This window comes from Eubalaena glacialis, chromosome X (genome assembly GCF_028564815.1).
Source record: "Eubalaena glacialis isolate mEubGla1 chromosome X, mEubGla1.1.hap2.+ XY, whole genome shotgun sequence".
In the NCBI taxonomy this organism is placed as follows: Eukaryota; Metazoa; Chordata; class Mammalia; order Artiodactyla; family Balaenidae; genus Eubalaena; species Eubalaena glacialis.
The window spans coordinates 93,225,971-93,248,156 of NC_083736.1; the positions used below are offsets into that span (position 1 = coordinate 93,225,971).

The following is a 22,186-nucleotide window of genomic DNA, read 5'->3' on the forward strand; positions in this document are numbered from 1 at the left end:
TAAGCAAATCTAAAGTTATTTCCTTAGGATAACTTCCAGAAGAAGAAACACTACATATTCAAGGACATATAAATATCGAAAATTGCACCCCAAGAAAGATTATATTAATTTCAATTCCATCAATTATACTCCATGTATGATAACCACACTCTTGCCAATGCTCAGTATAATTTTTTTTTAATCTTTCCTAATTTGATAAGTAAAAAATGACATCTTGCACATCAAATTATTGTCTGTGGTTCCCCTGAGGTAATGGATGGGTGAGAAGAGAGTTGTGAAGACTTCAGTTCTATTTTGTACACTCCTGCACTGCTTGACTTTTTAATAAGTATATATAGTGTCCATAATTAAAAGTTAATAATGGCATTCCATTGCTATTATTTGGTTATTAAGATTGAAGTATTTTCATATACTGGTCATTTGTACAGCTTCTTTATGAATTACCTATTTGTGTCCTTTGCATAATTTTTTAATTTATTTATTTATTTATTGTTGGCTGCATTGGGTCTTCGTTGCTGTGCATGGGCTTTCTCTAGTTGCGACAAGTGGGGGCTACTCTTCGTTGCAGTGCGCGGGCTTCTCATTGCGGTGACATCTCTTGTTGCGGAGCACGGGCTCTAGGCACACGGGCTTCAGTAGTTGCGGCACGCAGGCTCAGTAGCTGTGGCTTGCAGGCTCTAGAGCTCAGGCTCAGTAGTTGTGGCGCACGGGCTTAGTTGCTCCGCGGCATGTGGGATCTTCCTGGACCGGGGCTCGAACCCATGTCCCCTGCATTGGCAGGCAGAATCTTAACCACTGCACCACCAGGGAAGTCCCATAATTTTTATATTGTAGTATTTGTCTTATTGATTTCTAAGAGCTCTTTATATTTGAAGGGCATTGCCTCAATGTCCCCTTATCCAAGATGTCTTCCCTGACCTCCCTAGAGAACCTTCATTCCTAGCAGAGCATGTGCCCTTTACCATTCCTTATTTTTCTACATATCACTACCTAACATATTATATATTTATGTGTTTATTATTTGTACCCATAAAAATATAAACTCAATGGGGACAGGGACTTTGTTTTGTTCACTGTTGTATCCCCAGCACTTTGAATAGTGACAAGCACACAGTAAGCACTCTATAAATATTTGTAGAAATAATAAATATAGGTTCTTTGCTATATAAATTGAAAATATTTCCTGGCTTATAGTTTATTTTTTTATTTAGCTTTTGATATTTTGGGACATGTAGACATTTCTAAATTTTACTTAGCCAGAGCTGCTGGTATTTTTCTTTGCGTTCATTTACACTGCTTTTACGCTTCTGAAGTCCTATTCAGTCTCAAGGTTAGATGGATATTTATTTGTTTTCTTTTAATAATTGTATTATTTGAATTTTCATCTTAAAGTTTTAACTCTTTAAGCCATGTGGAATTTATTCTGACACATAGTGGGAAATTAAAACTTTTTTTAATTGTTAATCAATTACATGTCACCACTTCGTGAATAATCCTTAGTTTCCCCATTGACTTTTTAAAATGTGTTTAACTTCTCATTTTGTCTCCTCAATGACAATATAAGCTATGAGGGTAGGCACTGCTTATACTTGCTCTATACCCCTCAGAGCTGAGTACTGGCTGGTCAATAAAGGATGATCTACAAATATTTGGTGGATGGAGGAATGGGTGAATATTTTCAAGCCAAAATATCTTTTTGAAAAAAAGTCTAACTAACTAAACTGTAAGTCAATTCACTAAAGTCTGGAAGTAATCCACATAGAGGGCCAGGCTTTACCTAGAATAAATGAATACCCTTTAAGATCATGGCACAATAACCACCACAGAAACTATATAACTCACGAGTAACAAAACACAATAACACCTGACACTGTACAGAAGGAATTGCACAGAATTGGCCCTGCCTTCAAGGAGCCCCTGAAAAATATTCTTTAGGGGGCTTAAAAGTAAAACAGAGCTTCCCAAAAGCTCCCCTAGTGACCTATCCTTCCCCTGAAATAGCAGTTTACTCTCTGAAAGAAGTAGATTGCTTTGTTACAGATAGTGCCCCAAATCCTGCTAAATGCAATCCGCCAGCCTCCAACATGCATTGAGTTTAATAATTCTGGAATCAAATCTGCTTTAAAAGAAAATCTACCTCTTTTTTGATTCTCAAGAAAAACCCCAAGTGCCCCCTATATATTGATTCTGTAGGGCTCAGTTAGCCTCCTATGTCCTGAAATTTAAAAATAACAACAACAACAAAAATACATGTTTTTATTGAATTCTGGCTCTTTGCTGATTATCTATAGCAAACAGCAAAATAAGCAAAGCCATGGTGAACTGCCTCTCATGCCAACAAATGTCACCAAAAAAATGACAATCACGGAAATATATTGTTAAGCATGAATAGTAGCTAAAAAATATTTATCTCTGTTGCAAGGTATTAAAATGAGAAAACTTTCAAAGTTGAAGCTTCAAGCAATTGCATTAGAAGTTGCATAATTTAGTTAGACTGACCTTAGAATGGAATAAAAAGCTGCTTATTTCCATAATATTGGCCTTCAAAAGTATGAAAGGTTAGATAATTTATCATGATATACAAAACAGTTCTCAAGAATACCTAACTTAAAAAGGAGGTCTTGGTGACTTACAGCTCTGTGAATTTTTCGGTAGCGTGATAATCAACATAATTTATACTTAAGTGAATTTGTGTTCTTCTGAAAGGTCTAGCTGGCCAGGCAAGAGAAGTGTATCTCCTACTCACCCCTAGAACAAGTACAGACCAACTGAAGCAAGGTTAATGTACTCATTGCTGCCTTTATGACAGAACTCACGTTGGACAAGGAGACCCATTTGAATAGGGAGGCTACTGACTTTTGCTGTACATACAACTCACATTAGACACAGAATATCTTGCCCTCATGTAAAAGCTAAAGGGCCGTATCTATTGTGTCACCTGTCATAGCTAAGTCCCTTAGTCTCAATACCACCATTGTGGTAGCCATTGTAGCAGCCATTGTCATCATAGACTCAAACCTTAATGCAGTTATATGAAACCCTTCAAACCAATACTGCAAAATTCAAATTACACTCAGAGCTGCAAAAGAACTTGGAGATCCCCTGACCCAGTCTCCTTATATGTTTGTTCCAGGATTGGTGCCGTTTGGCATCTGTTTGGATTTTTCAGAATTCTCAATGTCTTGGAGTCTGGTTTCCTAAGTAATAATAGATTTCAATAAACTAAAGCTTCTCTTTTGTGAGGTTTTTAATTCTGTTTCACCTGTTTTGCTAGTGACCCCCTCCTCCCCTATCCCAGAATTACAGATTTCTAGATTATCTTTGGGAATACAGTGATTAGGGGTGACACACACATTAGGGATAACTGTCCCAATGGAGCTTGCTAGGCTCAAAGGGTGAGGAAAGCAAGGTATTGCAAGTGTCACACACATATTTGACTCCAAATATGACACCATGCACAGCCACAAACCTTTGCAGTTCAGGATGAACCCTTACAGTTCAGTTTTTCTCCACCTTCCATGATCACTTCTTGAGGGCGCTAGATGATCAGATGTGCAAACACCAAGCTTTACCAGTTTTATAAGATTTTGCTCTATCAGGCCCCTACATAGAGTTCGTGCAAAAGCAGTTTAACTTTCTTTCCATTTCAGGCATTTCCTTATTGTATTTCTTGCTGCAACAAAGCACACACCTTTTTCTGTTTCTAAAGAATTACCAGTAGAGGCAAAATTAGAAAGAGTAACCTAGAGATGTAAGGACACACATCCCATTAGCAGGCTCACAAGCCACACAGAAAATTGGTGTTTCATATATAGCATTTGAGATTTGTTTCTAAAGAGCCATAACTATCATAAATTGTTTTGCAATTAAAAAATCAGGCAAAATCTCGCTATGAAAAAGACATTATTTAATACTAATGCCATCATGTTCTCTCCCCTAAGGTCTTAGGAACAAATGTTGCCATTAGCATACTCCATCACTCGAAAGTCTATACTTGAGAAAATGGAAATGCACTAAATAAAGAAATGACCAGGATGGCAAGATCAGAGTCAGTGACAGTCTTCTGAGGGCAGCGTGCCTGTGTCCTCACCGTGGCCTCTGTGCCTGGCAGCACAGAGAAGGGAATCAATCTTCCAACAAGTCATTCAACATTACCTATAGCCAGATGCCTCTGCTTGTCCCTGCATTTCCAGAGCCCTGTATCCCTCAAGCATGTCAAGTTTCAAATATGAATGCTAGATTACAGGCATCTTTAGTTATAAAAAAAAGTTGCTTAAAGGTTAAGTCAATCCCTATGAATGCAGTCTGATCTAGTCTCCCTACTCATACATCTCACTCAGAAAAGATACGGTTTTATAGCAAAGTACCTGTACACATAGGCAGCCCAAACCAGATTTCCTTGAGCCAAGTGAATTAAAGAGGAAGACTTTAAACAGAATTATGCCCAAAAATGACAAAAAGAGAAACTGAGACTCAGAAAATCATTTCCAAGGAACTGAGATTCCCTGTAAGGTTTTCTTAAGCTAGGTTGTACGCACAGCAATGTTTATTTGGCTGCTTCCTACTCAGAGCTCTCAATTAAAAATAGTCCCCAGGATATCTGTCCCTGGGCTAGATCAAATTGGGGTGCCCTGGCCTCACATTTGGGGGATCACACCCTGCTGTGATGAAGCTTATAAGCATTTCCTCAGGGAGATAACCAGCAGAGTGTCACAGTGGGGAGGGGGTCTCTGAGAAGCTAAGCTCATAGATATGTATACAATCAGGCCAGCTCAGAAAGGCTCCATCACCTCAGAGGCAGAATAAGTGGGTGAGACAAGTAGATATGTCCTCTCTCTCTCTCTCTCTCTCTCTCTCACGCGCGCGCGCGCGCGCACACACACACACACATTCCCCTAAAGGGAGAGTCTGGCCTTTGGATTGAACTTATCTTCCCACCAGCTTACACAGGGAATCCATTTTGTTCAGAAGAGCAAACTACGCAATCTGAGATGAAGTGTCCTTCATGCTCTGGAAATCAAATTTACGAGCAAAAATAATCCAGAAAGCAGAGACTGCCAAGACCAGTGCTGGTGGCAGTGAGGGAGAGCAGCTTGCCACAGAACAGTGGCCAGATGGGGCCCGGTGGGAGAAGCTGAAAACTGGCCACCCTGGCATTCAGAGACTTAATGGAGCATCCGAAGACTATGCACATCAAGGCGGTGCTTAAGCATCTGACATGAAGAAGCCCCAGTGCTAGCCCATGAACACTGAGCTCAAGGAGAATGCAGGCTTCACACCAAGCTTCTTGCCTGCTTCAATCCCAAATGGTCTGCTCAAAACTCAAGATAGCTGCCCCTGACACCTGTCTGTCTGTCAATCTGTCTAACTCTCACTCTCACTTATTTTCTTTCCAAAAAGTAATTTTCTCCATCCCCAAAGGCTGAATTTTTTTTAACATCTTTATATACTACCAAAGGCTGAATTTAAAGCAAGTTTAAGAGAGCCTTCTCATTTTCCAAAGTAATTCCCAGGCTCTACTCAATCCAGGAAACCCATATTGACTTGGGGAGCTTTTAGGACCTGGGGCTGCAAAATGAGAGCCATCTCTTTCAGAAGCGAGCTCAAGAGGCTAAGACAGAATGCACCAAAAACATTCCTGATGGGTTTCTGTTCTTCCAGCTACAGACGTACAAAGAATGGATAGAGGGAGAGGAATAGGATGGGAAGAGGATAGCTGTAACCTTTAATTTTTTTAAATCTGGAGCAAATATGAAATGTTAACATTTGTTAAATCTGGGAGATATTATCTGTCTTCTCTGGACACCATGTATTTTAGATATTACATAATTACATTTTTTAATTAAGTGAGATTCAACCAGGAAGGCTAAACAGTGAGAAGTCAAGGGAATAATGAATTAGCCCATCTTTCAAAGGCTTTGTAAATCTTGCCAATGTGAGGAATTGCACTTTAAGCAAACAAGATATGTGAAAAATCCAGACTTACAAAGGAAATTGGTAAGGAGTTGATTATTCACATTACACAAGGGCTCTTTCCTTTATGAAAGAATCCACCACAGTGTTTCTATATGGAATGCCACCACTGTGGTTAACATGGGGTCTAATTTACAAAACAAACACTTTCCTGCTGCACGACTTTTCAGGAACACAACTACCGGCCAAAGGTATAGCCACAGGTCTTCTTGTGGAATCCAATCAAGTTTTCTGTTACGTGACGGAAAGCACTTGGAAACTGCAACAGAGGAACTGCTATCAATCCAAAGGGACCCAGTTTGGCCCCAAATGATGTGTGCCTGGGCGACTCATCTGCCTTCTCTGCAACTCCATTTTCATGATTATAGAGTAGAAATACTGGTCCCTTCTGACACCTCTTCCAGGAGTGCTGTGGCGCTGTGTGGTCCTAACCAGTATCCTGAAGCAAAATCCTGAATGCTGCTGAATGATGGCAAATGAGATTTCCTCATGGGAGCCCAAGTTCCTAGAGCTGGCAGAGCTGTTCTCCAGTTTCAGGCTGCAGTACTTTGCTCCTGGTTCCCTGGGGGGACATAGGAAGGTACTAGCAGCCTGGGTACACCCAGTGGAAGCAGAGTGACCCTCACCATGCAGCCCCCACAAAAACCACTCCTAACTACACAACAGCCAAAGAGGAAATGTAACCTAAAGAGCATTTCCCTCTACAAACAACTGATCCTCTGGGACTTTCACTTCAAGCCTATCAATTGTTCGAAGTAAATGAGGCTCACATTAAAGGCCAACCAGTCACACATCAAGAAATCAAGCCTCCTCTCAGTGGGGGAAACTGGCTGCTCCAGAGCCAGCCTCCCGCCTCTTATACACAGGCCTCTTGTACAAATGGCTTCATTTACCCACATCTGAGACACTTGCTCCAGCCAAGCTTGGCCTCCCCTAAGCCCTAGAAGCTGAGATACACATGCAGAGGGGTCAACATCTCAAACTCCAAGCAGACGCCTCAGATCCACTGCAGCACCATAACTGAAAGACTCCAGCTTTGCCAGGAGGTGACTTCATCCTCTTTCAGTCTTCCAGTTCCGAACAAGCAATCCCCCAACCCCACTGCTTCAGCCACAGGGCATGGTATACCAAAGCCACAGCAAAGACTAGGGCAAGGTTAGGGGAGGAGAGGTCTGCAGCTCCTCCCACCTTATAAATCTGACTGACAGAGAAAAACCAGGTAGGGTTACTGGGACCCAAAACAAGTGGTCCTCTGATAAGAGGAATTCCAAAGCCTCAGAACCCTCTATGGAAAATGTCCTGCCTCCAGTCCCCTAGCGAGAGAAATCTCAGGATCATTAGCAAGCTCTCTGGCTGAGCTCAACTTTAGTGAAGGTGTATGGGGAGAGAGGTGATCTCTAAGGTAACCAGTTAATTGCCAATAAGGAATGATAATAATAAATTAGCAAATACTAATGTAAACTAACTCAGTTCTGCAGCAGTTGCATGGAGATGACAGAGGAACAGTTTATTCTGGAACACATCTTGCAAGCGGATCCCCATGGGAAACGCACACTGCTTAGACTAGATGTGAAACGGGCCAATAAGATGCAATGTAGGCAATGGGTGGCCCTAGACTGTCTCTCAGTAAAAGTGGAGCCTTTGATTTTTAAGAAAACTGGAGTGAGCTTGAAAAGATGTGGGCTGCACTGTTTTCCATTGCTTCCTTCTGCAGCCTGAGGGGTACTTTTGACCCTTAGGGATAAGACTCAGATGGTTCCAAGACCCTGTCAAAACAAGGAATAATAAAATTGCTTGCTGAGGCGTTTGTTGGTTTGTTTTAATTGGAGGGGGTGATTTGTGTCATTACCTTGCTATCCTAACCAGCCTCATTGTACCTATTAATTTTCTAGTGACTTCTGAATCTGACACCTGATAGGTTTGTGGCTGCTTTTCTAGCTCCTTAGCTCAGAGTTTCACTCAAATCACTGCAAATCCCTAACTTTTAAAACTTTTTTTAGGGACCAAAGCATGCTATTTCTTTCTTATTTTTCTTCAAAGCCTAACTGATGTTTTAGTTTCATTATTTGCACTAAGATAACATGCACTGAGACTTTCGGTAGGATAATTGGAAGCATTCAATTTGGTCTGCCACATACATCCTTGTCCTGCAAACTCATCCACTGCTACCGCGCTGCTACTTATGAAACTGCTCCGTGAGTGACCATAGCAGACCACGCACACACCCTGAGGATGTCTTATATCAAAGATGTTACAGTTTGCTAGTGAAAGAAGGAAAAATAAAAAGAGAGAGCTCAAGATGGAGTTTGAAACCAAAATTAAATCCCTATGCACTCTATGACTAGAATTCTGGAAGCTCTTGCCCACTATCACTCTCTTAGAATTGTCAGCTCTGAAACATTCAATATTTTAAAACTCAAATTAAAAAATATCTCACCAAAGAGACTGGATGTTTGGCCATTTCACCCCTCCTGAAGGCAGGAAGAGGTCCCACCCAAGTCTCCATTACCAGCAGAAGAAATGAGTTTCATTTTCTTCCTTCAACAATGACCATGGCCTGGGTGACAAAAAGGGTAATGCAGGAATGCTGATGTACAAAGGAGTAATACTTTGTAGCATACAGAGACACCCAGGAGGCGTGCCACCATTCCATAAGATTGGAAGAAAAATTATTTGCCGTACTGAGGAGTCTCTAAAAAAACTGGACTAAGTTTAGAAAAATCTTAGCAAACTGACAAAACTACTTACTTTCTTCTCCATTATCTATTTTTTCAACCTCCTTTCCCCTCTCTTCACTCTCCCCCCACCCCATACACCCATATGCATGTGCGCGCGCACACACACACACACACACACACATTCACTTACATACACACTAAGTCTATGGGCTAAATAAACCAGGATGCCAAAGAATGCAAATCTCACCTTCAATTTAAAATATTTAAGAGATACTTGACATCACTAATTCTACAGAAGTCTTCTGTAAACAGCAAAAGCATTCTCCACGTTCCCTCCTCAAATTTGTGTACAAAACCACAAAATCCACACAGCTGATCTCCTGACCAACATCAGAGGACAGGTAAATGAAGATAAAGAATTCCAGGCAAGATGGTCTCCATAATTCTAAAGGCTGAGTTCCAATGCAACTCACTTCTTCTGCTGGTAATAGAGACTTGGGTGGGACCTCTTCCTGCCTTCAGGAGGGGTGAAATGGTCAAACATCCAGTCTCTTCGGTGAGGCATTTTTTAATTTGAGTTTTTTAATATTGAATGTTTCGGTGCTCCATTCCCTTTGCCTTTTCCTACCTAACTGCCTTTAAAGTCACGTTCCCTTCAGTTTCTAGAGCCAACAATGTTCAAATGTGGCTAGGTCTGCACACTGATGCAAAAGTTACCCTCACGTCAGCACCAAACTTGAGAGCTCAACAGTAAATCTACATATAAATGATGGCTGCACTGCCAGGGAAGGAGGAGCAGGAGAGTACTAAGCAGGCTGCAAAGTGACTCGAGGTTAGAAACCCTTTTGTGTTGCTTACAGGGAAATCACGTGGGTGATCTTAGCTCCCCAACCAGACTATGAACTCTGAAGGCAGATGCTACATCTTATATTTATTTGGGATCCCCATGGTACCTGCCACACAGCTGAGCACACAGTGGACACTCAAACAATGCTCAGTGATTTGATTTAATGCCATGGTGATAAACTTCAAAGTGTGATGCAGCACTGTGAGGGGAGCAGTTCTCACTCCTCTGTAATGCCATTGCCAGTAAGCCCTGTAACCGACGCTGCAGCTAATGAAGGGAGTGAGTTTGTCCACAAGGTAGCCCAGCAAAGGAACCTAACGCGTAGTGACCTTTGGTCCCAGACTGGTGAGTAAGAATGTAACATGTGCTCAGTAAAGAGATGTTCTCCTGAACTGAAATGACCTGTTTACTTGTCTGTCTCCCTGTAAGCTCCCTGGGGTCAAGGATCAAGTGTTTTATTTTTGTATCCTCGGCAAGTTATACAGTGTCTGGCATATTCTAAGTGTGCAATAAATGCTCCTGGGTTGGGTTAATGAACAAATTAAAAAAATGGTTTAATGAAATAATATAGAGAAAAATGTACGTGACATAATAAGATTTAATACAGAAATTTCCACAGAATCTTATATGTATCACATGGTAGCACTTAACACTCTGTGCTATAATTGCTTAATAATTGTTGGTTTCTTAGATGGATTAATTAATTAATTAGGAAAAATATAAAGAAAAGGTAGGAAATACATTTTGATATTATTATCCTAGTAATGGAGACTATCCCATTGTACCTGATAGTAGCATTTATCACTCCATACCGCAAATCACCTATTTGCTTATCTCCCCCATTAGAATGTGCATTCTTTGAGATCAGAGGACATCTTTTTCATTTCTCTAACACCAGAGCCTACAGCAGAACCTTACAAAGAATAGACACACAACAAATATTAGTTGAATGTATGAATCAATCATCCCTACTCCTCTACAGATTTCACTGTACCTAAGTATTGTACCTAGTCCATGTTCAAGGGCCTCTGGTATGGGAAGAAAAGGAGAAGTGTCATTTTCCCCATGCAGGACTTTGTGACAGATGCAGGTTTAAATGGCCTGATTCATGCTCTGCTGTGAGTGGGTCTCTCTCCTTTCTGAATGGGTTTGTCAGTTGAACTCTCCAGGACTGCATATTAGAAATACACAACCTCACCGTGCCTAATATATGCTGTCTTGGCCCTGACTAGCCCTAGACGCTAGGTCTGCATGACTTTGTTAAATAAGACAGTATCTTGCTTTGTGAGCCAGAGATAGGATCAGAATTCAGACTTTCAGTGGCTTTTCTAAATAACTGAAGCAATACTTTGTTTCATTTTGTCCACAGGAGAATCTCAGAAAGAACACCAAGATCTCAAGTAAACCATGCAGACATAGTCATATATCTCTTGCCCCCTCAAAACATCCCATAGACACCAGGGCTTATGTTTCTCTACTACTTTGATTGATTGCATAGTCACCAAGCCCTCAGGATTCAATTCTTTTGTCCATCTCCACAGGCAGCAGCAGTCAGCACCTAACCCAAAACCTTGGCATTTTTTACCTCCATTGTTTAAAAGTCCAGTATGAATACTCTAACCGCACCACTTTGTAGATCTTCTCTATACAGAACCAGCCTAAATTTCTCTTTGGTTATAAGTGCCTGGGGAGTTACACTCAGGTATGCAGGCCATTACAATAGTCACTCTCCATTTACTGTCTGGTGAAGAGATCTACGATTCAGGGGGTACCTATGTGTCAGACCCCTTACATTACATAATGTCATATTATTCCTTGGACCAACCTTACATGACAGATGTACCCATTTTGTAGATGAGGAAACAGAGATTAAGAGGGATACCATAGCAAGACATGTCCCCCAGATTCAAAATCATGGTGTATCTGATTCCACTACATAGCACTACCTCTCCCTCTCCATTGTTGAACTCTTGGTGGTCCATGAGTAGTCCTCCAGAAAGTCTATGGTCTAGTCCCTAGTAGTATCCACTGACATTCATAATTATAACTGAGCCTACCTAGCATAATACTGGATTTTCAATAAATCCTTATTTATAGATTTATAGATGGACAATATTGGTGTCTCTGTTGCTAGAAGAAAATCATCAGTTTCTCATGAAAAGCACTGCTTTTTGGCCCCATTAATTCTGATGAGAAATATTTTTCAGGAACTAAGAGGAGCAGTCGATAAAAGTGGTCCTAAAACCCTTTGCCCTATGAAATTGATATAAATACTATGAGGCCATTTTATATGCATCCCAGCCCAGGTATGTCAGGCTGAATTATTTCTGAGGCAGGGAAGTGTCACTGAAACAGCACTCGCCAGAGTTATAGAGCCCTGCAATCTAGTCCTTCCTCTCTCTCTCTCTTGATATCCCTGCCCTGTGAGTCTGAACAAGTCCCTTAGCATCTCTGGACCTCCATTCATCATCTCCTGAAGGACAACCTATTAAGATACCTGACTGTAAGGATCAAATAAGACAATGGTTGTGAAGTGGTCTCCAAGTATGTAGTATTCCTTTCATTAGTGGCCTGGAAGAGGGCATATGCCTCCCAGTGCATTAAATTTCCAACCAAAGAGGGACTTAAGCAATTCAAGGAAAAATGAAATTAACTTAAGAGCTGTTATTTATAGCCTTCCACCCAGCCACCAACCTACCATCATCCACATTACTACCCTACTACCCTGAAATATTTCAATAGCCAGCAAACACCGGACCATGTAGTGTCAAAAAAAAAAAAAAGCTTCCATTTGAAAACATTCATTCCTGGTAAAGAGAAACAGAGCTAACTCAAATACATAGTTAATTCCTGAAATTTTCATTATTAGTGACAGTTTCAACCTCCTCATTTGTCAAATGTCACCATAAGAACTATTAAGAAATAGCAATGTGGCTTTTTTATATTTTTTTTTGCCTCCCTTTAACCGGCCCATCCATATTCTCAGCAAAGCACGTATTTGACCAAAGAAAAAGCAAAAGGGGGCTTCAGGAGGCTGAATCACTCTCACACTAGGAAACTGGCCCCCGAGCATTCTAGGGCTCATCCATCTTTAAGACTACTGGTTGATTCTTAGCCACTTTAACTGTAGTACTGGTACAACAGGCTGGCAAGCGTACTGTATTTGCAACAGGTGGTACAATTCGTATTACGCCAAAATACCATACAGATATTTCAAAGGCTCAGACCTTGAGCTCCCACTCCCAACATCCGCCCCTACAAAGGCTCAATATGTTGGGTTACCCTCTGCCCCAAGAAGCACTGGTAGCAAACCCTGACTTTGGAAATGGGCTTAGGCAGAGAAGTTCTCCCACCCCTGCCAGGGAATGTGCCACCATAGAGGCTGATGGGGTCCAGCGAGCAGCATGGGAAAGAGGTCTGGGAGGATCGCACAGAGCCGCTTAGCTGCACTCACCTCGGGCAGAGGCACACCGTTGATGATCAGGTCTGGTTGCTGGGGGCCCTGGCTGTTGAAAGAGTGATGGTAGATGTGGTTGGCGCTGGTATTGCGGGTATTCTGGTTCTCCACATTCAAGAAAGTGCTCTCAGAGCGGCGGCAGCCCAGAGGAAGGGTCTGCTGGTGGTAGTCGAAATAGTTGAGGGACGAGGTCAGGGAGGAGCAACTGACAACGTTCATCTTGTCTGTCTCCTCCACGTCCCGGGGTACCAGGCGGATGTCATTCTTATTGATTTTTTTCTTCTTGCTTGATTTCTTTTGATGCCCATAGGAGTACTCAGCGATTCTATGTGACAGAAAAGGCAGCATGTATCGCTAACGCCCTCCCAAACCATGCATCGATTAATAAACATTAAGCACCCCAGAGGGCTGCACCCCATCTCCGCTCCAGCTTCTTATTCTGGTGCATTACATCATCAGGTTTCTCCCTGTGCTTTCTACATGTGAAAACAAGCTGAGGGCTGTAAAGTTTTTATATTAAACATAGTAACCTCCCACTACCCCCCCCCGCAACGTTTCTATACTTTAGATTCGGAATTTCTCATTGTGAGTGGCCATTTAACAGGGGTGTGGGGACGAGGAAAGTCGAGCCTATGGGAGAGAAAGCATGAAAATGCTCAAACCTGGAGCTTTTTTGGAACCCAAAGGAACTCCTGGGTGAAATAAGAAGCTAGTCCTAATTTAACAGAAGAGGAGATAGAAAGAAATCAAAACGAATCCCCTTTCCAGCTCCTCCAAGCAATTGCCATGTGACGATCACCCCCAATCAGGTTCCTTGATGACTGAACTGATCGGTTTTGAACTGGAGCAAATCATACCCTGTCCTATGACAAATCCTCAGCTCCTCTCCTCCACACGCTCCTTCCCCCTGCCCTAGCCCTGCTCCCTTCTGCTCCCCACCCCACCCCCCACCTCTCCTCAAGAAATCTGATAGCCAAACCCATTTGAACGAGGGGAAAAGACTTTTTACCTCTTTCCCCTCAGGCTCACTTTCTCCTCAGCCTTTTTGTCTTGCTTCTCGCTAATGGGAGAAACCAAGATGCAATGCAGACACTTGCTGTTTTGTCCTTTTTTAAAACAGCTGAGGAGACAAGTGATGGTTAAACAATTACTGCAAAGGAATTTAAAGGTTAGTGCATTCAGCATCCTTCTCCATTCAGGTGTACCTACAAGCAGCTGTGCTGCCACTGGAACATAAAGAGCTCAATTTAATTAACACTGACACAGACCCAGCAACATGCACCGAAGACACCAAGCATTAAGAGACTTGTCGAAAGAAATACATTTAAATGTAGCCAGATTCTCAAAGTCGTTTATTACTTTGCACATAATGATTCAGCTTATTGTCTGGAAATTCCATTTCTGAGCAATAATCAGCAAAACAATAGGGTTAATAAATAATACAGGTTGATCTTTACAAGGGAAAGACTGTGCCTGTATTCTCCCTCGACAAAGCTAATTGTCTGCATATAAAAAGGGAGCCCAATTCAAGCAGCAAGTGCAGATCATCTCGCAAGTATCATAAATGAATGCATTTCAGGAAGCGGCTCTGCAGAGGCTGAGAACAAGAAACCTCTGCTTAATACACGGAAAGACAAGCTCTTAAACTTTAGGTTTCTAAAAAGTGAGCAGACCAGGAGATTGCATATCTCCAGAGGCACATTCTTGCTCTGTCCCAGGGATCTTCCTAGAGCTGGGCAGTTGCGTTCCCCTCACCCTTTCGCTCTGTGCTCAGGCAGACTTGCAGTGAGGCCAAGCTGATGCTACTGGGGCTTGGGAGCAGATAAAATCCCAAAGACCCCAGGAATGGGGTTGATTTTCTTTTCTAATCGTTTAGAATCAATGGGAAGTTCTAATCATTTTGTTTACCCACGATGGGTAAGTTTGGCAATGCCCCGTCCAATTATTCAGCTGAGGCATTCATTGCACAGCCCTTTCTGTATCAAGCAATTATTTAATTAAACTGTACTTCATTAATCCCAAACCAGCGCAGGAAACAGAGCTCTTTACAAAATACACATATGAGTGAAGTTGGAGAGCACTGAGATTCACTTTTTTTGTTTTTTTTCTTTTCATTTCAAATGCTCTCCTCCCTGTTTAATGATCTCCCTGGCAAGCTCTCAGAAAGAGCTCTCACTTTGAGTCATACATCACCAAGAGGTGGCAAAGCCTTCAATATCTCTATTTAAACCTGATTTCTTTTCATCAAGGAAAGGGTCTTATGCATTTACTTTATGCTGAGGAAATGGCTTAAAAGAGTCCCCTCTATCATTATCTCCATATAAATAAAATTTTATAGACCCCTCATTTTCCTCTTATAAAAATTGCCACTGGCAGTCACAGGTTTCAAAGGTAAGAGTAATATTAATTTCCATTTCTCCCATCTGAAATGACTCGGAGCTGAAGGAAAGAAAAGTCATGGCCATTTCACTAGCAACAGGATTAAAGCATTTATGAGGCATTGCAGCTGCTCTTTTATGGCACCTGATTGATATTCATGTGTGGTTAGCATTTGTCTACTAACTTGTGTAACGCAGAGAATAGTAAAAGGGAAACAATAATTGCATGGCTGTTACATATTCAGGGGGCTCTGATTCACAGAAGTGTGCATTTCTGTTGATGTCAAATACAAATCGGACCTACAGGAACATATTTTGACTGATTAATATGCAAGCACAGATGGCACAAAAGACACACTGGATGTGTAGGTGTATTGAAAGCACACATGCACCTTGGTTGGAAATAGCAGCATCATTCATTTTCAGCAAACTAAAGAAACAACTTTTTTTTTCAACCGTTTCAATGAGACACTGCTGAAAAAAAAATTACATGTATTATCCTAAATTGGATATTGTATGGAAGGGCTTCAGCAAGACCCTCCAAAGTGCTTATCAGGAAATCTTTTTTTAAAAAAAATTACTATGTGTCATTCCAGTTTCCACATTTCTATTCCCCCTCCCTCCCTCTCTCTCTCTCTCTCTATCTCCCTCCCTCCCTCCCTCCTTCCCCCACCTCCCTCTCTCTCAGGCATACCACACACATATCCTGCACACATTTCAAGGGAAACTGTAACACCATAGCCCATAGTGACATCCACTGGTAGGGACCAGCTCTTAGGGCCACAGCAAAGTTCCACATTAGAGGAAAGAACCATCAACTCCAGAAGATTGCTACTTTTAGTGAAACATCTGGATGCAAAAGTCCTGTTCCTCATTGGGATGTTTGGTCTCTACCCAATAACCAGATATTTGAAAACATATAGATGACTGGTAGAATTTCACTTCACGTAGCCAGATGTTTGGGGACTGGATACAAAATAAGCCAAGAACACACTAAAAAACTCTAATCACCTGCTTCCCCACACACTCCTGTTCTCTCTTCCCCCAACTCTGTTTCCTACCTTAGACTCCCACTCACAGGCTTTCTTCAGAGTTTCTCTCTACAACAGGACAGGGCAGCTGCCAGTACTCCCTTTCCTTTCAGTACCTGTCCCCAAAACACTACAGCCCCCAAATCAAGTTGTGGTACTTCAAGGTTCTGCTAAAAATCAATCAATCATTCTCTCTCTCTCATATTAATTTTCTTCTGCCATAACTTCATGGAGACAGCTGTGCAAATTTTAAAATGATAATTGCTTTTCTGCTCATCATCATTATGTGACAGAATCCATTCGAACAGTAAATGATTGTCTTCCAGAAAACTGTCAGTTCAAAAGAATTGATCAAGTTGGGCTGACATAAACTCCCCCCTCCCTCCAAAAAGAAGCGCTGTAAGTAGGGTGCATGCATTTAAATAGGAAACAAAAGCACTGGGATTTTCACACAGAGACACAGATACACATTATTCACCCAAGACAAAGAAGGAAAGAAAGAAAAGTTGGCTCTACCTGCAGTTGTAGGTCCGGATTTCTTTGTTGTCTCTCTTGCACTTGATCGCCACAAAGATCATAGTGACAAAGAGGATGCCAGCAATGGAGCCCAGGGCGATAATGAAAATCAAGGACAAGTTCACCGAGCCCATCGACTCTTGGGCGTCGAGAGCAGGGGATAGGTAGATTAGGACGAGCGCAGAGGCGGAGAGAGACGTCTTGCCGTGGTCGTGGGCCACCACAATAAGCTCGTAGGAAGCTTTGGAGCTCTCGCTGAAGGTGCGAGTGGTTCTGACCTCGCCATTGACCTGGTCTATTTCAAAGAAGCCGCGGTCGCCCTCTGTCATGTCATAGGTGACCCGGCCATTCTCGCCCTCATCGTAGTCGTCTGCTTTGACAACGGTCACCAGGTAGCCTATGCCCGAGTTGCGGGGTATGTAGACTTCAGCGGTGCCATTGATCAGGGGTGGGGCGGTGATGACTGGGGTATTGTCATTGACGTCGAGGATGATGACCCGAACAGTGGCGTTGCTCTGCAGCGAGGGCAGGCCGCCGTCCTTGGCCAGCACCTTGAATTCAAATGCCTTGGTCTGCTCGTGGTTGAAGGATCGCAGCGCATAGATGTCACCCGAGTTAGGGTTGATGGAGACATAGGTGAAGACAGGCATGTCCCGCACCTGCGACGGCACAATCTGGTAGGAAACACTGCCATTGAGACCCAGGTCGGGGTCTCGGGCCGACACAGAGAGCAGATAGGCACCGGGAGTGTTGTTCTCCTGCACAATGACCTGGTAGTAGGGCTTGGAGAAGTGCGGGTGGTTGTCGTTCTCGTCGGTGATGCGCACGGTAAAGGACTTGGAACTCTGCAGCATGGGCACGCCGCCGTCGCGCGCCTGGATCGTGAGATTGTACTGGTCGTGCTGCTCGCGGTCCAGCCGTCCGTCCACCAGGATAGTGGAGAAGCTTTCGTACTCCTGCAGCCGAAAGGGCACGTTGCCCAACAAACGGCACTGCACGCGCCCATTGAGGCCGGAGTCTCGATCAGACACCCGCACCAGTGCAATCACGTAGCCCGGGGGGGCGCTCTCGCTCACCTCCACCAGCTCGCTGTTGACCGACAGCAGGTTGATGACCGGCGGGTTGTCATTGGTGTCCAGAACGCTGACGGTGACCTTGCAGTGTGCCGGGATGGAGTTGGGCCCCAGGTCCTTGGCCTGCACATCCAGTTCGTACACATGGCCCTCTTCATAGTCTAGGGCACCAGTGACCGTGACCAGGCCGCTGTGCGGGTCGATCTGGAAGAGCTCTCGAGTGCGGTCGTTGACGTAGCCATAGAAGGAGTAGACCACCTGGCCATTGGTGCCTTCGTCTGGGTCACTGGCGTTGAGACGGATGACAGGCGTGTTGGGAGGTGAGTTCTCTGGCACGGTCACTGAATAGGTGGACTCGCCAAACACAGGGTTGTTGTCATTGGAGTCGGTCACCTTGATGCTGAGGCCAACAGTGCCCAGGTGCGGCGGGTCGCCGCCGTCGAGCGCAGTGATGCGAAAGCTGTAGTGCGACTGCGTCTCCCGGTCCAGACTCTTCTCCACCACGAGTTCTGCAAAGCGTGAGCCGTCGCCGCGCGTCTTGATCTCCAGGCCAAATAGCTCGTTAGGCGTGAGCTCGTACGTCTGCACGCCGAAGCTGCCCGAGTCCGGGTCATAGGCGCTGTCCAGCGGGATGCGTGTCCCGGGGCTGGCCGCCTCTGAGATCTCCAGCTCAATCTGTGTCGCCGGGAAGCTCGGCGCGTTGTCATTCAGGTCCTTGATCTCCACCTTAATCACGCAGATCTCCATTGAGCTGGACATGACCTCGAGCGAGATGATGCACTTGGGGCTCTGGCGGCACAACAGGTCACGGTCGATCTTCTGCTTGGTGACCAGCAGGCCCGAGCTGGGGTTGATGTCCACCAGGTGCGGAGCGGAGTTGGACACCACACGAAAGGCAGAGGCCTGCCGTGGGTCCAGTGCGAAGCCCGCCTCGCGCGCGTCCTTGGCCACGTTGGCGATCACCGTCCCGGCGCGCTGCTCCTCTTCTACCGAGTACTTGAGGTTAATGAGGGCGGCCGCCTGTGTCCACAGTACAGCCAACAGCAGCAGCACCGGCAGCAGGAGCGACTCCATGGCTGCGCGGGGCTCTGCCTGGCCTCGCCTCTCCACACCCCTCCGAGGCCGACGCCGCCGGCGCTCCAGCTTCCCGCCGACTCGGGCCGCCTGTTGCGCGCGCCCCGGGGCCCCGGAGGCCGCGGGAGGAGTCCCGCCCAGGGCGGTCCGGCGGCGCGGGGGGGACACCCGCGCCGGCTCCAATGCTGAGGTTGCGGCGGACCGGGCGAGGGCTCGCGGGGGGCCCGGGGGCTCCTGGGGGCCGAGGGAGCGCCGCGCGGCCCCGAGCCCCCTCCCTCCAGCCCGGCTACTCAGTTTTCCCCCTTCAAAGTTAGCCGGGCTCGACTGGCCGCAGCGGCGCAGGGCTGCGGGTCGGACGGCGTCTGAGCGGCCGGGTCGACGCGCTGCTGAGTCCTGACCGCACTTGAGGCGAAAGCGGGGAGTGCAGTGAGGGTACAGCCTCTCAGGCACTGCCCGGCCCGCCGCGGCGCACCTGCACTGGGGCTGGCTATCGCGTAGTCTGTGCACCTGGCATGCGCAAGGACCTCCCCCCAGTGCTCCTGGATCACTGCGGAGACAGGACCCGCCTGGAACGCGCCCTCCGGGGTCCGGGGGGGTCACGCTGGCCTTTTCGAGGCCTGTTGGGGAGAAAGGGGGGTCGCAGGAGGGAGTTTGAGTTGCTGTCAAGCGCCGCAGCCTCCAGAGTATCCGGCTGAGCGGGATGGCTCTCCCCGGGCCGGCAGAAGAAGGGGGAGGGGAGAGAGGCTGCCGAGACGAGAGCGCACTCCCTTGCACTGTGGTTGGCTTCAGAAGGCTTGAGGGGCGCGTGTGTCCAGGATCGGAGGTGAGCACGGAGCCACCCCCACAGAGCAGTTGGACTGCGGGCGTTTTCGTCTCGAAAATCACAGTTACCAACGCAGCCCGAGCCTCCACGTCAAGTTTGTGAAAGCAGGCCGATGGCAATTTGTCCAAGAAAATAGAAGTCCGGGTCTTTCCAATGGCCCGGAGGGCGGGGAATGGTGAGGAGGGGAGGAAAAGCGACAACAGTACCGGCCAGGAGAGGCGGGGCCGACGCCGCAGGTACCAGGGGCTTCTCCTCCTCCCTCAGTCTGGGCTGGGGTGTCGCTCCGAGGGCCGCCGCCGCCGCCGCCGCCGCCGCCGCCGCCGCCGCGGTAGGAAGCCCTCCTAGCTCAGTTGCATGTCGCCGGGGTCCGCCTCAGCAGCTGCCACGGTCGACGGTTATGTCGCCGCCAAAGTTTACTTGCGGGAGCGTCTTGATTCCATCCTCCTGGAGAGGCGCTGGCCGCGCTGCGTTGGGCTCACTCCCTCCCGGGCGCTCGAGCACTCGGGAGGTCTATCTCGCTGTCTCTTTCTGTCTCGGGCTGTGTGTGAATGTGTGAGAGAAAGGAAGAGTGAGTGTGTGGTGTGGGGAGTGTGAGTGGGGAGTGTGAGCGAGCAGGGGTGGGAGGTTTCGGATCGCCGATAAATCCGCTCAGCCGGAATGCCGCGGAGCGTAACGCGCCAAGGGCCCGCGCCAGGCTAGGGACGCGGGTGCCAGTGTCCCCCGGGCAACCGGGGCATGGCGCGCGGGAGCCGTGCTACCGTCTGTGCCCGCTCGTCCGTCTACCCAATGCGCCCGCCGCCGCCGCTACTGCTGCTGCTGCTCCTGCCGATGCCGCAAACTACTGGCCGTGGAGTCTGGAGAGAGCCGGAGAAAGCCCGAGCTGCCGAGCCCGGCTACGCCAGGCGTTAGCCAATCAGCGCGCAGCCCAGCGGGCTCCGGGCTTGGGGCGGGGCCAATGCGCGGGAGGGGGCGGGGCGGGGCCAGCCGGAAACTTACACACTGGCGGGACCAAGTGGTACCCCAGCCCGCGGAGCCGCAGCAGGAGTCAGGGGAGGCCAGGCGGGCAGGCCCAGCAGGGGCAAGAAGGCAGGGTGGAGCAAGGAGAGGAGCGTGCTGGCGCTGCAACTGAGCCTCCCCAGGAACTGCGCGCCTCTCGTGTTTGTAGAGATTGCAGGATTTGATTCTCTCGGCGTGTTTATCTCCCTCACATATCTTCATATCTTGAATATAATATTCATATTCATATTCTTTTTCGCCTCCTCCCCCCTCCCTCTTTGTCTCTTCGCCCTGGGTTTGTCAGTCAGTTTCTCTGTCTTTCTCTCTTCTCCTTCTCGGGTAGTGGAAGGAAGAACGGAAAGGAGAAAGCGCCCCAGAGGTGGTCATTCATCCGGCTCTTGGCCGGTGACTCTTCACTTCAGCTAAGAACCACGGCAGCCATCCTCCCGGACCGTCACCCCTATCCCTCCTTCCCCGGCAGACACAGCACCGCGCTCCCCCTCCATCCCCGGCCCAAGCAGGGCCCCTGACCCGGTTCGGTTCGCTCTTGTCTGTTGCTTGTTAATCAAATGAGATCTGTGGCGCAGGGAGTGAGCCGCCGAGAGGGCTGGACACAATTCGTTGCCCCTCACCCCACCCCGTTGGAGAATTTAGCTCCCTATAAATAAACTGTACGTTTGAGAAGAGCTGGTGGAACGCGCCGCCGCGCCAAGCCGCGCCAAGCCGCGCCAAGCCGGGAGAGCCCCGAGTCCAGCGGGAGCTGCGGAGCTGGCGCGCAGTCCACATAGGTCGCTGGCAGCTGGAGCCGGCGCCGGTGTGCTGGGCGCCCCAGCCTTCCTGCGGGGCCTCGGTCCTAGGGGGATGCCAGCTTCGCTCGGGCGGTGGTGGCGACAGTGGCTGGCGTGTGCCAGTGCTGAGAAGCGGGAGGCCAGCGTGGCTGGGGCTACCAAACTCGGCTTGCCTTCTGGACTGAAGGCGCCCTGGGGACAGAGGGGACTCCTCCCCGCCCCGTTCTGAGTCTCTTAATTAAGGTCACTGGCGGGAAGAATAAAAAGCACTCCGCCGAACAAGTTGGGGTGTTTTTTTCCATCACAGATTGGGGGTGGAGGGGACCGGCTTCTGAATTCACAATTCTTGGAAGAGTAAAGCTCCCTTCTGAGTGAGTCGTCTCGGATACTTGGGAATCTTGGGTGAGCAAAGTCATAATTAGCCCAGCGACGTTGGCCCGAGTCTGTGTGCTTAAAATGAGACTCACTTTTGCCCTTTAAAAAACATTAAACAAGAAAAGGCATTTGAACACATAATAGGTTTTCTCAAAACTGCCATCTTCTTGCAGAGAG

General features: G+C 46.7%; 1 protein-coding gene across 3 annotated transcripts in view; it reads right to left on the minus strand.

Annotated features, from left to right (window-relative positions):
• PCDH19 (protocadherin 19) overlaps positions 1-19,027 on the minus strand; it is a 104,677-nt gene extending 85,650 nt beyond the window's left edge. For 2 of the 3 annotated variants that reach the window (XM_061178808.1, XM_061178807.1), the window contains exons 1-2: positions 16,881-19,027; positions 12,953-13,280 (exon numbers count right to left, since the gene is read on the minus strand). In XM_061178808.1, the coding sequence (XP_061034791.1) occupies positions 12,953-13,280; positions 16,881-19,027 (2,475 nt within the window). Of the gene's footprint in view, positions 1-12,952; positions 13,281-13,964; positions 14,106-16,880 lie in introns of all 3 variants that reach the window. The other variant, XM_061178806.1, reaches the window with a different exon arrangement.
• Between the last annotated feature and the right edge of the window lie 3,159 nt (positions 19,028-22,186).